This window comes from Pyxicephalus adspersus, chromosome 3 (assembly GCF_032062135.1).
Source record: "Pyxicephalus adspersus chromosome 3, UCB_Pads_2.0, whole genome shotgun sequence".
NCBI lineage: Eukaryota > Metazoa > Chordata > Amphibia > Anura > Pyxicephalidae > Pyxicephalus > Pyxicephalus adspersus.
Window position 1 is genome coordinate 71000532 of NC_092860.1, and position 18944 is coordinate 71019475.

Genomic DNA, 18944 nt, shown 5'->3' on the forward strand with positions numbered 1-18944 from the left:
TACACAAGCTCTGCAGAATGTCTCATGCACATATATTTTGAAACGCAATTTATAACAGCTTCCTGTTGCTGTCTCAGATAAAAGTTTAAATTCCAACCGGTAAACTGGCTAAGACTGTAAAAAAGGGGAATCAACTTTCTTTGCCATATCCAGCAGTAGGTGGAAGCCTAAGAAGTTGGTTAGGAAGTAAACCAAGTACATTATGTGGGCCAGGCAAGGTATGTGCGTGGGGAGACAGAAAATGCCAGGAGTGTGGCCCATTATTACAACAACCTTTCCTGGTTGGAGCTTGTGTGGGGCCATTCACATGTCAGCTTGGGTCCGCAAAGCCCCCAGCATCTTTTGCCCCCACATAAAAGTGGTGTCCTTGGAAAAGGAGGAAGATGAGGAGGTGTCAGTGCAGGGTGAATCACAAAAAAGTCTTTTGGTGGTACTAAAAATAGAGGTGAATACATAATGGCCTTACCCCATGCTTTTTGTAAAAAATAGTTGATGCTGGTCATGTTGTACTAGGGAAACAGATGCCACAAAGTGAAAAAAGGCAGAGATGTCCACCAGTCTATATGGCAGCACGCTGAGTTGCACAAACAGAGCCAATAGCCGTAACAGAGCCAATAGTGCCAATAGTGAATCAAATTTCAGGTGTCTATAACTCCAAAAACCTGCTTGCAAAATACGCATTTGATGAAGAAAACCTAAAGTCTTCATATTTCATACTCTTTTATGACAGAGAGTAATGTGGCTGGGAGCTGGATGTGCTAATTATTTCCTCTTTAATATACAGGTTGACATTCAAAACTCTGGCAACTTCAGGACCTGAGGAGTGCCAGACTTTAGAAAATTCCGGATTTTTGAAGGTTATATATGCTGTATATAATAAAATGAAACAACACTAAATGAAATGACACTAAATGAAAAGCAAATGAAATTTTAATGTTCACTATCATTAACATTATAATGTATCATTATCAAGTTTTTTTTAGCATTTCCACTTTCTCTGCGATCGACAACGCACAATGTTCATGTTTTACACCTCTTTTCTTTGCTAAATCCATAATGCATACAGCAGCAAATAAATGAGAAGGAAAGAATGTGCAAGCAAGACCTAACAGCTGATTCTGGAGTACTGCGCCATCAAAACATAAACGGCGCCCTCTCCGAAATCCATGCCAGAAAACTGAAGGAACCCGATTATCGATGGCCGGATTTTTGAATGGCAACCTGTATTACCTTGTGGAATTTACATTTAAAGTAAGGAAACATCAATGGGCATTTACCGATGGTTTTCGTATTGACTCTAGTTCTCCTAAATTAGGAAACTGCCACTTTGGTTGCACTTGATAAATATACATCACTTTTTTAACACAACAATGTACCTTAAAATAAAGTATTTTAACTTGTATGGAGCTACAGTGAATATTCACCACATTTAGACTTCACAGAATATTGTGATTACTCCCCAAAATAAACATAAAAGCCTAAATCATTAAAAAAATACATACCAATTCATAAATGAACAAACCCAGATTTCCTTGCTTGTAGTATATAAATAAATCTAAATACTATGTGGAAAATCAGTAACTACACTTTTTCTGTTCCATATGACTCCTCTATCTTACAGCAGAACTGTTTATTCAGGCTGCCGTAGGTAGGATTACATCAGTCAAATAGCTCAACAAGCCACCCTAACAAAAGAGCACAGCTATACAAACTTTGCTGCATCTCCTTTAACCACTGCTGCTGCCACCCCATACAAAGCCATGTTATTAAACTGGCATGATCTGAAGCCTACCTCTTTTCTCTCTTACGTCACATTCAAGAATCCAGAGCCCATTTAAAGGTTGCAATGTAATGAGCTGAAGATCACAGCTGGCAAATTAACTGATACGGGTAGGTGACATCTATAAATAGTGTAGTTTTATTTACAGCAAAGAATAGGACAGCATTACCATGTGAGCAATACACAGCAAGATAATGCAAATGCTACATACAGTGGAGAGATGTAAAATGTATATGCAGTACAGATGCTGTTTGTAATAATACTTTTTACATAATTTAACATAAATTAAAATAAAGAAGTGTAGTAAACATATTGAAATAAATACGTTTAAAACATGCCACTGAGTAGGACTAAGATGTATGCATGTTTTGAAAAAGAATTTTGCAAATGTATAGTATGCAAAACCGTTGAAGACAACTTTCCAAACCTCCAAGGCACATGATGTCTGTACTTTAAAACCCATAAAATAAGTAAATGAATATATTAAATAAATAACAACTTAATTTTTAGTAGTCAATAAGGCTACATAGATAAAATAAATATAAATTTCACTAAAACTATAATGCCTTTAAAGTTTGTCCACTAGAAAGTATAGATCAAGATCAATATATATAAATATATCAATCAAAGATATAGATCAATACCAGCTAAAAAGATTGATAGTACATGCCTAGATTCATATTTTAAATATTTATTTAAAGTGTTTTACCTTTACACAAATGATGTTACCCACTTGAAAGGCATCTTTTAAATGTCAACCTTTTGACTTGAGAGCCAGTAATCTAGAACAGCCCCTTCCCTCTTTTCGTATTATAGCCCTTTCCTTTATATTATAAATATCCAGGGGGAGGAATGAGGAGCAATAGTATAGTGTGTCAGAAGTGCAACAGTCTGCTAGGGCTACGGACATCACATCTAAGATGGCAGCATTCAGCAGTAGTCTCAGTAATATTACGTGTTTTTTCACCTGCTCATTTTAAGAAACTACAATGAAATACAAAGAAATACAATGACTGAAAAACTTTTAGTATTCAATATATGCCTTTGGTATGTGCATGTATTTCTGTGTGTCTGTAATTATAGGAAATGTGCTGGGCTAAGTATACTTGTCACCCTACCTATGTATCCATGCATGTACACTATATACATGTGACCCACTATGTAGGCTACATACACCTGACCCCAGCACTATGTACTTTACATACACTTGGCCCTTACCCTATGTACGAGGGGGTGCTGAGGAGTTCCTGGGTTTGGCCAGAAAGAAGAGTGCCAGAGTTATGAAATACCACATTTATTCAACATATTCCTCCCTGAGACTGATGCACTTGGTACAGCGTAGTGGCAGCTTTTCTAGACCGTTCAAATAAAAGTCCTTTGGTTGGGCCGCAAACCAGCTCTGAGCAGCATCTTTGACGTCAGAAATGTCCTCAAAACGTTGCCCCTTCAGGTGTTTCTTCAAATTCAGGAACAGATAATAGTCCGAAGGGGCCAGGTAAGGTGAGTGGGCGGTATTGGTAGACCAATTGGAAACCCAGGGTGTTCAGTTTGGCAGCCACAACGTTGGACGTGTGCGCAGGTGCATTGTCCTGCAAAAAAAGGATCCCTTTAGGTACAAACGAATAAACTTTCCACGGCGTTTCGTCTTAATTGCCTCCTTCAGCTGTTTCAGGAGGTTAGCATAACACTGTCGGGTGATACTAGAGCCCTGAGGTAGGTAATCCACCAACAGAATACCGTCTTTGTCCCAGAAAACGGACGCCATGACTTTTTTGCTGATTTCTGGGTTCAGAACTTCTTCGGCCATGGGGACCTGCTGTTGCACCATTCCTTTGACTGTTCCTTGGTTTCAGGATCATAGATATGGAGTCAGGTTTCATCCTCAGTAACTAACCTAGCCAAAAAGTCCTGTGCAGCTTCAAAATTGGCCAAAACGGCTTTAAATGCTTCAGCTCGTTCCTTCTTCTGATCACTGTTCAAACTTTGCTGAAAGCTTGCGCATGTATAGGATAGTGGTGATAACAAACCCAACACGCTCCTGTGAGATGTCAAGTATCTGGGCTATCTTTTTTGTGGATATTCGCTGGTCCTCAATAATCAGCCCATAGACAGCATCGCAGGTTGCCAGGTCAGTTGAGGTTGGGGGGCGCCCACTCCGGGGCTCATCTTCAATGGTGAAATGCCCAGTCTTGAACCAGGTTATCCAGGTTATGACAGTGCTGTAGAAAGGACACTTCTCCCCCAGTGTTTGTGACATCTCAGTGTGAATGTCCTTTGCTGACTTTCCCTGGAGAAACAAAAAGCCAATAACTCCAACGACGTGAAACTTGCTTGTGCCTCTGCCATCACAACTTCTCACTAAAAGAAAAAACAGTTTTAAGAATCCAAAAAAACCTGATATTTGCACAGTTACATACTAAAATATTAGGCTGTCATATGCCCCCACACTCATTTTTCTATTTCTTCTGGAAGGGGGCAAAGCTAGGATCTTCTCAGCACCCCCTTGTATGTTACATTCACCATATTCTTTCACTATGTACATTATATACTTGTGGCCCTGCGTTACACATTCAGGACCCTAAGAAGAGTAGGCTCAAGTTTTATTTGACTATACCAATTTAAGCCCATCCCATTGAACAATTTGACAATACCCAATAGTTTTTGGAAGCGCAAGGCTGCTAGTCTTCCTGGGTAAGAGCATAAAACATTTCTTCTTTTTGATAAAATGGCCTTAAAACAGTTACCTATGTTCAAAATCATAAAGTGTGTAAATGTATATACTCTTTGTAACTTTGCACTACATTACATCTACCCCAGTCAGTTTTTATTGAAAAAATATAAATTGGAATTACCCTAACACATACAGATTTCACGAATTGCTAGTGAATTTTTTGATGCAATTTTTAATGCTGAGAAAAAAATCATGGCCTGTGCAGACAAAAAGTAAAAATAAAGGTTTTTATGAGATTTATTTGCTTGTTGGTCATGCACAGACCTTAAAAAAACAATTCACGCTGACATTTCCCCTGCTGGTAAAAACTGGGCTTTTAAGACCTAAATGGTATTTAATAAAGTTATGAAGAACCTAAAAAAACATTCTAAACTAACATGACCTAGTAGGGCAAGAATATTATTCATCTGCAAGTTGTTGTAATCCTTCCATTTTCATATGATAAAAGCACATCAGAATGTTGTAATATGTTAGGCATAAAAACCTTAATTTTTACTTTTTGTCTGCACAGGCCATGATTTTTTTCAGCATTAAAAAAATTGCATCAGAGGATTTACTAGCAATTTCTGAAATCTGTATGTGTTAGGGTAATACCAATTTACATTTTTTCCAATGAAAACACTGAAAACAAATGGCTTCCAAAGGTTTTGGTCAGTTATTGAGCTTTTTATGGTCACCCTAGGTTTCTGTTGTTTTTATTAAATATAATTAAAAATATTTATAAATTCATAATGGACACCTGAAATCAATTGTGTGTAAACATTGTACTCAATAACAAAGAAGGTTATATGCACTTCCTTTGGCTCATTTATCCATTGGTCACTTTAAATTCACTGGCAATAGAAAAGACACTATTGGTGAACGAATTTTTTCATTTCATAAGTATCAAGTCAAACACAGATAGTGTGACATTTAATACCCTTTTAAAACATGATATAAAAATCTTAATATGAAAAAAATGACATTTTCTCTTGTAAAGGATAACATTCTGCCTAGAATGTACCCTTCATCATCCATTACAGTTTATCTCTTTTAAAAGTAAAACTATAGCCTATTTCTTACAGTATTTATTTTCAGATTTTGAGATTACATTGAGAGTTATATTAGCTGTTTAGTCTATTTGGTAAATACATAAACCTTTAGTATACACACATGTCAAGGTGCGGATTGTGTGCCAACCTAGACTGGTATATAAATATGATTATCTCTATGTGCAGCCTGCAGTCAAGAAACAACCATGATTTAAACATGTTTAATTTTCCTTGCTGCTTAGCTTCATATTTAAGTAGTAAATGTTTTTCAATAGTCAATTTATTTTTTACAGTTCATGTACTGGTCTTGCCTTAAGCTACCAATAAACCATTGTGTTGTATGTCATGAGCTTGGCAAGTAGTGGTATACCTTTCTTGTGGTCAATTGCTGCAAACATTATTACTGAGTTCTTATTACTGTATGAAATGGAGAATTTCAAGAACATTTCAACTTTTACTATGGGTGTTATATATTTATATATATATATATTTACATTTGCTATATATTATACATATTATTATACATATATATACATGTGCTATATATATACATTTGTGTGATTAATACAAAATGACAAAAAAAATGAAAAACATAATTGTATTGTTTTGACATCACAAATAACGACAATTTTAAAATTGAAATGGTTGTTATGTGTATTTTTTTTTTTAAAAGTAAGGCAGTTGGACCTCTGACTATGGTGCTGGTGGGCCCCACACCTAAAGCAGGTAGGACCCAGGAATAAATTATTTAAATGGATCCCAATTGTCCCACTTTGACCCTGCTGATGTGCCAGCACTGCTGAAATTTGACATTCATACAGTAGCAATCTATATAAGATGTGGTCTACATTGTCACCCTGTATGGCGATTTAATAGTAATAAATCAAATACTATTTGGATTCTGTTAAAAAGTAAATATCTCATTTTGGCATTAAACATGATACCTTTTTTCATTTTTTGTATATTTACCAGGTTATCAATGAAGCCTGACCAGTAATACCAAAGCAAACATTAAAGTGAGCTATGCATTTTAGCTGTCAGGTCTCTCCTTAAGAAAACCTTTTTTGTAAACGTTTTATAACTAACCTTTACCCATGAAAATCTTTGAGATGTCACAAAGCTTGCTTACAGGTTGTGAAAAGACTCTGCAGATGACAACAGCAGATCAGACTATTTTTTAATTTAAAGCGATGTAACCTGTTATTGTTATAAGATGTGTGTATATAAAAATCTACAAAAATACTTTTTAAAAATGTACATGTACTCCATTCCAAGAAAAAACATTTATCACAAAGTGAAAACTGTAAAATAGTGACTAAGAATAGAGTTCTCCTGCATCCTAGGCAAGGTTTTAAATTACAGCTTTTAAAATGGGTATAATCACCTAACATGTGACTTGGAATGATAGAGCACCTCAGTAGCTCTCCTTTACCTGACACCTTTACAAACACTGTATCTTTGCCCACCCCCTCCACTATTGCATGCATCAAAACAAAACCTATAAAGGAACAGGTAGCGACAATATGTTTAAAAGTAAAACCCAACAGATGGACAGGAGAGCAAAACATGAATGTTTTATTTCAAACTATGGATGCAGTTTTTTGATTATTAAAACTAAATGATATAATCATGCTGGTAACTAGGTGTTCTTTTTCTAATAATCTCTAAAATGCAAATATTCTTGGGCACTAGTAATAAGTGAGCACACTAATGACACAACCTTACAATGCAAAGTCAAGCTTGTGTGGGAAACAATGCAAGATAGGTATCCATCAATATCAATACAAGAAATGTATTTCTTATAGTCATTTGTCTGACTGTCTGGTATGCCAGCAAGTACACCAGCAGCAACTTTTGGGAATTTAGTTGGCAGACAAGTTGTATCCTGGGTGTTTATGTCAGTCTTTTGCTAGACTCTATGAAATAGATAGCAATAGTAGAGACTAGGAGAAGAACAAGTATGCCCTTGCTGCCGGTGGTAGTGGTATCTGCCCCAAATAATACAGCTTTGGTGAAAAATACCAGGATGGTGGTATGAAGCTTTAAATATAAAGTTTCACATTTGTTTCTAAAAAGCTATTCATTGTCCTTCTCAACAAGATCCTCCCTAGATTTGAGCTTTTTTGAGATTTGAGATACTAGCAATGCATCAATCACTAAATACAGAAGCTACAGGGTGATAGTGACTAACATAAGGATAAACTAATCTTTGGGGAAAACAGCTTTGATAAAAAAGGAAACTAGAGGAATGATAGAAATCCGTTGTAAGTGTAACAATAAAAAAACTAATCTGGAAAAGTAGGGCTAAAGATAAGTGGAATCAATTACTAGGGTGAGGTGGGTACACAGAAATATTCCAACAGAAAAGGTTTTTGTAAAGCTGAATATACTACATGATATAGTTTAACTTGCTACTATTCCATCCCTCTTGAACTATGTAGCACTCTGTCAAAAGAGTGCAGTCACTTGTTTAGCTCTCATTGTCAAAGTTTTTGAATGTACATTTTACATTTTTGAAGAATGAACCAGACTGCTAACTGACTACGGAGAAACAGTGTGGAACATTTCTTCCATAACATCAATGGTTTCAGAACTTTCCAGAATATTATTAACTTTTATTTTTTATGGTACCAACATATTACACAATTCATAGTCAAATTACTAATTGTCCCTCATGGGGGCTAACAATCTAATGTCCCTACCATAGTCACATGTGTCAATACATATCCTAAGACAAATTTTTTGGGGCAAAGCCAACTAACCTTACTGCATGTTTTTGAGGAATATGATCCATGCAAACACAGGGAGAGCATGCAAATTCATGCAGATAGTGTCCTGACTGAGTTTTCAACCTGAGACACTAATGCTGCAAGCTATGAGTGCTAGTCACTAAGCCAACTGTGCCACCCAGCATAGAGACCAAGAGAAATATCCACTCTCATTTACATAGAGGTTAATAAACATGGGTACAGAAACAAGGTACAAACAAATATACAAATATTTTGTGTTTGATAAAGAAAGTTGCTGTATTTGCCATGTCATGTGTGCATGTGTGGGACAAGTGATGGTAAATCAGACATTGTATTGGTATTAACAAAACAAAAGACAGTGGACTTTTTGTGTCTAGAGGAATTAAATGGTATGAATTTTAGTGTAGGATGGTCTGTAAAGGGTAGGTTTTATAAAAAATTAAATTGTGTCTAAAATACTGTAACATGCAGTTGCTACATGTTAAAAACAAAATGTAAATTCAATAGTACAACAACTACATATTCTCTTTTTGGTAAAATGATTACTTCCAAGCATATTTACCAGGGTGCATGTGCAACTGTGAATCGCCTCTGCATACGATTATTCCGACTCATGAGAAGTTTACGAAGAAGGAGAGGTGAATTTCGAGGTGAGTTTCGCGGGGAGCTGATGGGTGAACTTCGAGGAGAGCTTTTGGGGGACCCTCTAGGTGAGATGCGGATAGCGTTCCACTGTGGAGGGGAGCCACTCTGTGCTGAAACCTGCATTTTCCTTCTGATTTTCCACAAGATGTTTGTTAGGAATTGAAGATTAGGAAGATGTCAGCATACAAATTCTAAAGCTGATAGTATATTTCTTGTCCCATAGGCTGCTTATACATGAACAATTCAATTTTCTTTCCTAAAATAATCTAGGTTCAATAAAGTTCAACTTGCTATTAGTTATTATTAGAAGTCACGCAGCTTATCCACGAGCAGGGTGGGTTTCTAGTCCAGAAAGTACATGCAGATCTTTACTGGTAGCAGCAGTCCATCTTGATTATGCCATCACATTCTTTAAGGCAGGTTGCTTGTACTATGTACGTAAAACATGTTTCTTATTACACATGCCAGGGCAATGTCACTGGGTTAAGAAGTAAAAAAATAAAAGTTTTTAGAAAAAAACACTGCTGATTCCCAGAAAACTTGTCCACTCCAAAGTAAAGGAATATATGAGATTCAAACTGCAAAAACTCTTCCTCTCCTAGAGCTGTACAGCTGAAAGTAAAGAAAACGGATCCTGTTGCAGTTTGTTTATCCACACTGTCTCCAGCAGTCCCAGCCAATCCTACGTCAGTCACCAGTTCTCTTCCTTTCTCATAAACCACAGCACAAGCTGGCAGGGCTTTGGGAAGCCCAGAGAGGTCATCAGTGAATTATATTTGTATGCTATACTAAAAATCACTGTTTTAGTACTCAATAAACAACATGTCAATATACACACATACTGGAGTTTGACTGCTAAGAAAACCTGTCAGTGCACATGTTCTACATTGTATACACTCACTGCAGAAGTCTTGTTAGAATATATAACATACACAAGATTTGACTTTTACAGATAATTGTATTGAAATTTTCATTACAAGTACAGTAAATGACTACTGCAGAGTGAAGTTGAAAACAAGTATGGGAATTAACTAGGTATCCAGCTGTAAAAATAACAAAAACATTTGCATCCATGGGTATGTAAGGGCATAGATGTAAAAAGTTGGATACATTTCTCTTACTTACCACTGCCACACTACGACTGCAGCAAGGCAGCAGTGGCAAAGTTGCCAGTTTGATCAGACGTTAAATATCATTTGTACATGATCTTTTAGGATTTGCACTAACATATGCTCTAACATAATATTAGAGTTTTTGGCAGCGGCTAACCAGATCTTGTCTCACTAGAAAGCATTAATTTGCCTATATTCTCTTTCTTTTTCATATAAGAAGGTTTGGTGGTGTCTGTTATGGTGGTAGAAGACTAATTTAGAAAAAATGTGGACACTGTGGAATGGGTTGCTTAAGCAGCAATCCTCAAACTGTGTTAGAGTTAAGGAAAGTCATTGTAATCTCCTATGAAATATAGGCATTCATACTGGGGGTATTTATAAATGTTTTTACACATGATTAACATCTTACCTATCATTAACATGATTAACCTTTACCCAAGAGTCACACCCTTTTCTGTTTGAATTCATGGGTACCTTTTGGGAACAACAATACAGGCCTGCAGATTTTCATTGTTAGAAAAATGCAATATAGGAATCCAGAAAATACGCTAATTGAATACTTTCATCCCAGTGTAGAATACCCAGAGGAAGCCACATTAAAGTCTAAGGATTTGCAAACATTTCACTATATTCAGGCAGGCACGTAGAAAAAAAGCCCATACTGGCATGTAAAAAAACTAGAATGATAATTGTGCTACTAATTTTTTTTCTTAAGGCTCCAATACCAGGCCTGAACTTTTGTTGCAAGAAAAGATATTGAATAAGCTCAGCAGAAGGAAAAGAGATATGTAGAAAAAAAAAGCATTGTTTCAAGATGCACATCTGTGGTCCCCAGTTACTGAATGGAAAGGTTTGATTGTATAGGTATAGCTGTTGCAAGTGGCATACAAATATTCTTAGGGGAACAGACAAGGGGTGAGGCAAGGTGGTGAGATGATGGGAGGATTAGATTCAGGTGGTGAATAAATGTAACATTCTGCTGGCCACTTAGAGACACCTGCTGTTGGACAATAAAATGACACCTAACTAGCCCAAATACCACAGTGTCAACCGAAGGTTCCAGCTTTAAAGATAAAATAAATAGTTTTGGAAAAAATAGGCAGCTTTGTCTTGTTCCTGTTTTAACCGAAAAGAGTTAGGCTGCGTGCACACATCCAATAATTATCATTGGAAACGAACGATGAACGACCGACGAACGAAACGACCGGCACGGCGAATCTATCGTGTGTACGGTCGTTCAGTGATCATGCATGTTCCGAGCATGCGCGATGAACGAACGTTCTGTACAGGTGTACTGTGTTCATGTGTGTATATATATATATTTATCTATGAATATCTATATATATGTAGCCTCTACCTTCATGTACTGATCTTTCAAGCAGTCAATAATTGCTGCACATGTCTCGGGGATGATATGACCCATTGCTTGCGGTGAGATCCCAGTGGAGAACTTCATGTCCTGCAGAGATCTTCCAGTGGCAAGGTATCTCAGTGTGGCGATCAACCTCTGCTCAGGTGTAATGGACTTCCTCATGAAGGTATCTTGTTTCTGCAGAAAAGGTCTAACTGCAGAAAGTAATTGCTGGAAACAGACATCTGACATACGAAGATAATTCTTGTAGTCATCTGGGAATGAGTGGCGCAGTTCCCGTAGCAGATTCTCATGTGACATGTTGTCTCGGTCCAACAACCAATCCTTACACCACATTCGCCGCTTCTTCTTAACGTCCTCCTCTTCAGCACTAAGCAGACACATCAAAGCAAGAGCTGCTTTCTTCTTCCTTGAGAACACTTTGAAGGGCATATTGCACAGAGAGACAAAGGAACAGTGTGGTGAATGTCGTTCATTTGACCCGATCATTCGTACACACTATTCACTTCCTCTGGTGCACGTCACTTCCTGTATTGTTCAAACGATCGCATCTATCATGTGTACAATATCGTTGAACGATCGTGTCGTTATCTGCATGTACGGGATTGGTGCTATACGATCAAGGATATTTAAAGATATTGTGCAGGATCGTTGGTCGTTCATCGGTCGTTCATTTACCAACAATAATTATTGGAAGTGTGTACGTAGCTTTAGGAGGAAGAACTTAATTGAGGCAACAAGATGATAAAATTCTAAAATCTACAACAGGAATCTGACGTTGAATCCTCTGATGCAAAGAGCAAATTCATGTTCTGCCATAGTATATCAAAAGCTGTGCACACATCCTACAAAAGCAACAGTCGGGCTACAGTGGTTAAGGTTAGCTCCCAAGGGTAAGGCAGATCAGCAACAAAGCAGACAACTCTAATTGGACAGTAACAATCAGCGTTGGATGTGCTGGAAACTATGCTGGAATAAATTACAAGACTATACTAAATTTTACAGTGATTTTTTTTTTCTCCCTGAAACTCATTTCAAAAACGTTTTTTTTTTTTTTTGCTGTGTAACACTGGGGGGACTTCACAAAATAAAGGGAGTTTCTCTATTAGACAGGTGTTCCCATTAGAAGGTTTTCTCTCACCCTTGTGCCCTTGTGTGCGTAAAAAGTCACAAACATTTTTAAATGACAGTCTTTTCTTTTTTTTTGTTACAGTGCAAACAAATGAATAAATAGGTAGAAATACAAAGCTGACAGCTGACAATAAGTCTAATCCAACACCACTTAATTCAAAACAAAAAAAAAACACAAACCTATTCTAGAGATGGGTAAACCTCTTTAAATGAAAACTATTCTTGGAGCTTGTAAAAGATACATTTACACATGTTATCCACAAGAGGGCACTAAAGTCCTAAATTTCTTCACATTACCTTCCCCAAATAAGGAGTCTAAAAATCACTGATCAAAACAACAGGAGGAGCTCTAATTATTCCTTTAAATCATATCTAAATCATGAAAAATGTAATATATTGCAGATTACCAGCCCCTTTCCCCTTTATTTGTACCTGGTAATTCTGCCAGCAATACCTTTCCAGAGATAGAATGACAACTCCCAATTACAACAGAAACAGCACAGGAAAGGACTACTGGGAGCACTCCTCCTCCTTTTGTGCATACCATAGATGGGCAGTGTCATATAGTTCAAGAACAATATAACAGGTAACAGTGCATCACAGGCAGAGCAAACTGGAAGTGTTTTGTTTTACAGAAATAACAAAATGATTTTAATAGTTTAGAGATGGGAACACATTCATTTTGAAGTTTGCATGTACTTTACCTTAACCTAAAAAGCCCAAACATCCCAGATCAACATGAATGAGGAGTTTTAATCTCAGTTTTCTGTCTGAGTTTTAAATTGCATACACCAACAGAGATTTATATTCACTTACTGACAACTCTAAGATTTTGTTTCTTCTTTTTCATTGTCAACAAGCTTCTGTAAGTTAACATTTAAAAAATTAAAAAAAGAGACAATGGTAAGTTGATACACTTGAATCACTTAACATCACAGTTTTTAACATTATATAAAAGGGTGGATAACCCTTTTATACAATAGAAAAATGTGTCCCTTTTTCAGTGTTGGTGATCTGGTACAACAGTATATACCTTCAATACCCTCTAACACACAATGCAATAGACTTTTGGTTGATTGATTCTTTTTTTAAAGGAACACTTCCACTTATTTATTTGGCATGGTGGTCTTAGTAATTTGAATATTATTTATAGATTATGATATAGCCAGGTTGGCTATTTTTCCAACTTCCTGATCTTTCCTTAGCCTCTGCATCCATATCTGTGGCTTTTGATTGTCCACCTCTTCTGACAAGTCGTTGGGACAGATAAGCTAAGGTCTTTGTTCCTCTATGTGACTTTTGAAAGAGCTGTTGGTCTTTCAGCTATGCAGCCTGCTGAGATAAGCTGTGATTATAGGTATCGCACTCATGAGAACAGTATAAACATAAACAAGACTTTGAGAAAATCCTGTTTGGAATGCTAGCTATACTTTACTTGATAATCTGACCTCATGTATGAATCATCACAGCAAGAACACTCTTGATAACGTTCTGAGCTCATCCCCCTGAAGAAGCCATTCAGCGAAACGCCTCGGGGGTTTGAACCGTATCGCTTGTTTAATGTTCAGGGAATGCTCTGTCTAGGTGAAGGGTCAGAAAAACCATGATGTTAATAGGGCAGACGCAATTTTTTACAATGTATAAATGATCTTGATGGAAGCTTACTATTGTCCTCAATACAATTGATTTTGATTTGCCGCAAAGAAAACCCCTGCTTTTCTGTTCTTATTTCTATTTGATGACTTTTGTAAGTGGTTTAATGGTGGCATATTCCTATATCTACATTCTGGATTATCTGTCACTAAATACATTATCATTGTGCTTTAGGAATACATGTTCTTCCTTAGACGATATGCTCCTGAAAAAGCGGTTTTAAATCTGTGAAATGCATTGAGCTTGGAGGTTTTAAAAAATGAATCACGCAAAATGTATTGTATGTCACATCTTTATTAGATAATGGATAGTTGATTCGATAGCTGTGGAGTAAATTATAGGTTTTTATTAAATTCATCTGATTTTTCTCATTATTGAATTAGTGGATGCCTAAAAAACCATGTGATCATTTTTCCCTAATTTTAGTATTAAAATCCCTGGGTTAAATATAAACAGTACTATGTAGACCAAAAAAGGAAAAATGTCTGGCAGTATCTGGCCTTTTGGTAGGGATTGATGGCAGTTTTACAATGGGTAATAGATTGGTCATGACATAATGGAATGAAACATAAATAAAATGGAAAAATAAAAACATGGCAAGATTCCCAAATTATTTAATAGGAAATTTCCGACCAGTTACCATTGTGGCTCGGTGGACTCCAGATCTGGGGGTTCTTCCCTCTTGATCTCAGGATCGGTACGTTGGCATTTTATTGACATATACAGGGATCGAGAGGGCAGAGTACTGTTTGTTAAGTGAATTCTGGAGGAACGCCTGGTAACCTTTGCCTCTATTTATGCCCCCCAAAGTGCACCACAAACGATTTATGAAAAGGATGCTTGAAAAGCTTGATGAGTTCGCCGAGGGTCTGCTTCTATGTGGAGGAGATTTTAACTTTGCCCCTGATCGTGACCTGGATACATCCGGTGCGGCAGGACCAGCTAGCTCGCATCTTTCTGCCCAATTGAAACACTGTTTGCACCAACATCAACTGGTTGACGTATGGCGGATCTTGAATCCAACTGGAAGGGATTACACCTTCTTTTCTCACCCGCACCGGATGTATTCACGCATTGATCATTTTTGGCTTAAGCAGGGGGACCTGATGCAGGTTGTGGATTGCAGGATTGGGAACATTGCATTCTCAGATCATGCACCAGTGATTCTCACGCTACGTTTAGCTTACACTTCCCCCAAGTCTTGGCACTGGAAACTAAATGATTCACTCCTGGCTGACCCAGTGGTTACTGCGGAGCTGACCTCCGAAATGAGGAGTTACTTTACCCTGAATGTTGCTCCTGAGTGCTCCCCCACTGTGATCTGGGAGGCACACAAGGCTGTAATTAGGGGAATTCTTATAAAACACTGAACCAGATTGAAGAAGGAAAGACAAGCTGAAATTACTTACACTATAAAACGCCTGCAGGAGTTACAGCTCCTTCACAAGCGCTCTTAGGACAAACAGACTCAGAGTTGGCTCTTCTACATCAGAAATTAGCCTCTCTCTGTCTTGGTAAAGCAAAGGCAGCCCTGGTCAAATGCCGGAGAACCTATTATGAACATGGGGATAAATGTGGGCGGCTACTGGCAAGAGCTCTCAGAGGCCTAAGGGCCCGCACACATTTACCTTTTTTAGCTACTGATACTGGGGGAAAGGTGTACCGGGTGAAAGAGATAGCCGAAAAATTCAGAGAATATTACGCCTCCCTATACAATCTAAAACCGCCCAACCAGTCGAGTGCAGCACGCAACTCCCATTTGAGGAAAATACAGCGCTATTTAGAGAGAGTTGATTTACTATGCCTGTCTGATTCGGCACATCAGGATATGGAAGCCCCGATATCTGTTACGGAATTCCAGGCGGCTATAAAGCAAACTAAGTCAGGGAAGGCGCCAGGACCGGTTGGCTTTTCGCTCCCTTACTAGTTCGCTGAGGACCTGGCTCCTCACTTTGTAGCTGCCTTCTTTAAGAGCTATAGTCACTGTAATTCCCAAGGCAGATAAAGACCCTTCGGCATGTAGCAGCTACAGACCTATTTCGCTTCTGAATCAAGATCTTAAGTTGTTTACCAAAATCCTAGCCAACAGACTACAAAGGCACATCCATGTCCTTATCCATATAGATCAGGTAGGGTTTATGCCTTTCAGGGAAGCCCGAGATAACACTTTAAGAGCCATTTCATGGATTCACACGGCGGCTTCTTCTGACAGATCTTCGTTGTTGCTCTCGACCGATGCAGAAAAAGCCTTTGATAGAGTGGATTGGGAATTTATGCTGGCCACGCTCCGTACCATGGGCATGGGGAGTAAGATGATGGCCTGGATCCAGGCTTTGTACTCGTCCCCTTCTGCATTGGTCGAGGTGAACGGAGAAGTGTCCTCACCCTTTAGCATTTCTAACGGCACTAGACAGGGCTGCCCTCTGTCCCCCCTTATTTTTATTTTGTCTCTGGAGCCCCTATTGTCAGCAATACGTTCCAATCCAGATATCCAGGGCCTTATGTTAAATGGATGTGAACATAAGGTGGCAGCCTATGCAGATGACCTTCTTTTTATCAGCACTAACCCTCTTACATCTCTACGGAACCTTATCCAAACGATACAGAAATATGGAGCGGTGTTGAACTTTAAAATCAACTACTCTAAATCTGCGGCCCTGAGTATTTCTATGCCTCAAACCCTTCGATCTCATCTCATTCCATTCTTCTCTTTTAAATGGGAAGGTAAGGCGATTCAGTACCTGGAGACTCGGATTCCAGCGGACCTATCTCAGCTCTATGCTCTAAATTTCGCTCCCATTTTCACTACCATTAACAAGGACTTGCAGTATTGGTCCTCCTTGACCTGTTCTGGCTAGGACGCATACAGGCAGTGAAAATGAACGTCCTGCCACAGATCCTGTATTTTCTTCAGGCTCTGCCAATTTCTTTGTCGGCCTCATTCTTTAAATCATTACACACTAAGGTATTCCACTTCATTTGGGGCAAAAAGGGCCACAGGCTTAGCAGGAGTCTGTTATTCCGGAGCAAGAGTGGAGGGTGTCCCCAATTTTTCTCTATACTACATGGCAACCCAAATGGTCCGAATTTTGGACTGGTTCCGACATGGGGAGTTCAAACAATGGATAAGTGTGGAACAATCTTTCACGCCGATACCTTTGACGGCGCTCCCATTGTTACAGAAGCTCCCTCACCTGAATCTGAGATCTCACCCTTTGATCTTTGCTACTTGGAAGGCCTGTCAGAGACCTATATTTAAACTCAACCTATCGCCTGGACCTTCTCCCATGTATCCGATTATTGGCAACCCCTCCTTCCCTCCTGGGTTGGAAGATGGGAAATTCGGGGAGCTGCGTGAGAGAGGGCTCCTTAGAGCAGAACATTTTATCCACCAAGGGCAGTGGGTTTCGATAGAGGCATTGATAGATAGGTTGGGGGACTTTAACCTTGATTTTTGGAGGTCACTTCAGCTGTCCCACTATTTACGGTCTCTTCCCCCAGACTATTGCAGTAACCGAGTGAAAACGGGTTTTGAGACGGTATGTACAGGAAGTGGCCCTCTTAGACACTCTCTGTCTTACTTTTATGCTGTGCTTAACCAGACTCCGGAGAATTTTTCCCCCTCATATCTACGGGCATGTGAGGCTGAACTGGGTTATACTCTGGGACCAGAGCAAAAATGCAAGATCCTTTCTACAGTTCATCGGTCCTCTACGAGCAGCAAATATCAGGAACTGAGTTTTAAGATCCTCTCGGTGGTATAGGACCCCAGAGCGGCTACATAGCTTTTTCCCTGAAGTCTCAGACAGATGTTGGCGGTGTAATCGGGAAAAGGGCACCATGTTACACATTTTGTGGTCCTGCCCGTTACTGGGAACAGGTGAGAGCACTCATACAGAAGGTCACCACTCACAACGTCCCAGGGGATCCCGGGTTTTTCCTATTACACCATAACACTATTCCGGATAAGAGCTACAGGAGGTCTATTCTCAGACATCTTATAGTGGCAGTGAACGCCTGTATTCCTGTGTTGTGGAAGACAGCGTCGGTTCCCACTGTGGGCATGTGGCTTCACAGGGTTAATGATATGATGCTCATGGAGGACCTGACTGCGAGCTTAAGGGGTACGCAAGAGAAATTTAATGTGATGTGGGGTAGCTGGATTTACTACCGAGACACCCGGGACTTCAAGCGCCACCTGGATCCGAGCCTCTCAGGATGAAGAGAGAAGGGTTGGGAGTATTTTGTGACGTATTTATATATGTGTTTTCCTCGCATCTAATTTTTTCATTCTCCCCTTTTTATTTCAGTTGTCTAACGATGATGTTTTGTCTGTAACTGCACCACAAGTTATTTCTTTGTTTTTGATATTATGTGGAATGTGTAACGTAACGGTCTTTGTTTCCCATAGTTACCCTTACCCTGTTTTGTCTTGCCCTATGACTGTCTTGTTCTTGTTTTTGTTGTTTATTGTGTTTTTTTCAAAATAAAAATAAAGAATATTAAAAAAAAAAAAAGGAAAAATAAAGTCTGACAGAAAACTTACTATGTTGTACAGCAGGATTGCTGATCCCTGCATTGCCCATGATTGTGACCTATTAGGTTTAAAGAACTAGAGAAAGGTTATTCATAATTTACACTACACCAGGGGTCTGCAACCTGCGGCTCCGGAGCCGCATGCGGCTCTTCAGCCTCCTTGTTGTGGCTCCCTTCGGCTGCCGCGGGGAGATCTCTGATGG

General features: G+C 38.7%; 1 protein-coding gene across 4 annotated transcripts in view; it reads right to left on the reverse strand.

Annotated features, from left to right (window-relative positions):
- Positions 1–18944, reverse strand: part of PDE4C (phosphodiesterase 4C) — a 254317-nt gene that overhangs the window by 113612 nt on the left and 121761 nt on the right. Inside the window, exon 1 of one of the 4 annotated variants that reach the window (XM_072405138.1) lies at positions 8855–9508. The exons of 2 other annotated variants lie outside the window; for them this stretch is intronic. In XM_072405138.1, coding sequence (XP_072261239.1) covers positions 8855–9060 — 206 coding nt within the window. In that variant the 5' untranslated portion in view covers positions 9061–9508. Of the gene's footprint in view, positions 1–8854; positions 9509–18944 lie in introns of those variants that run through there. One more of the 4 variants, XM_072405141.1, reaches the window with a different exon arrangement.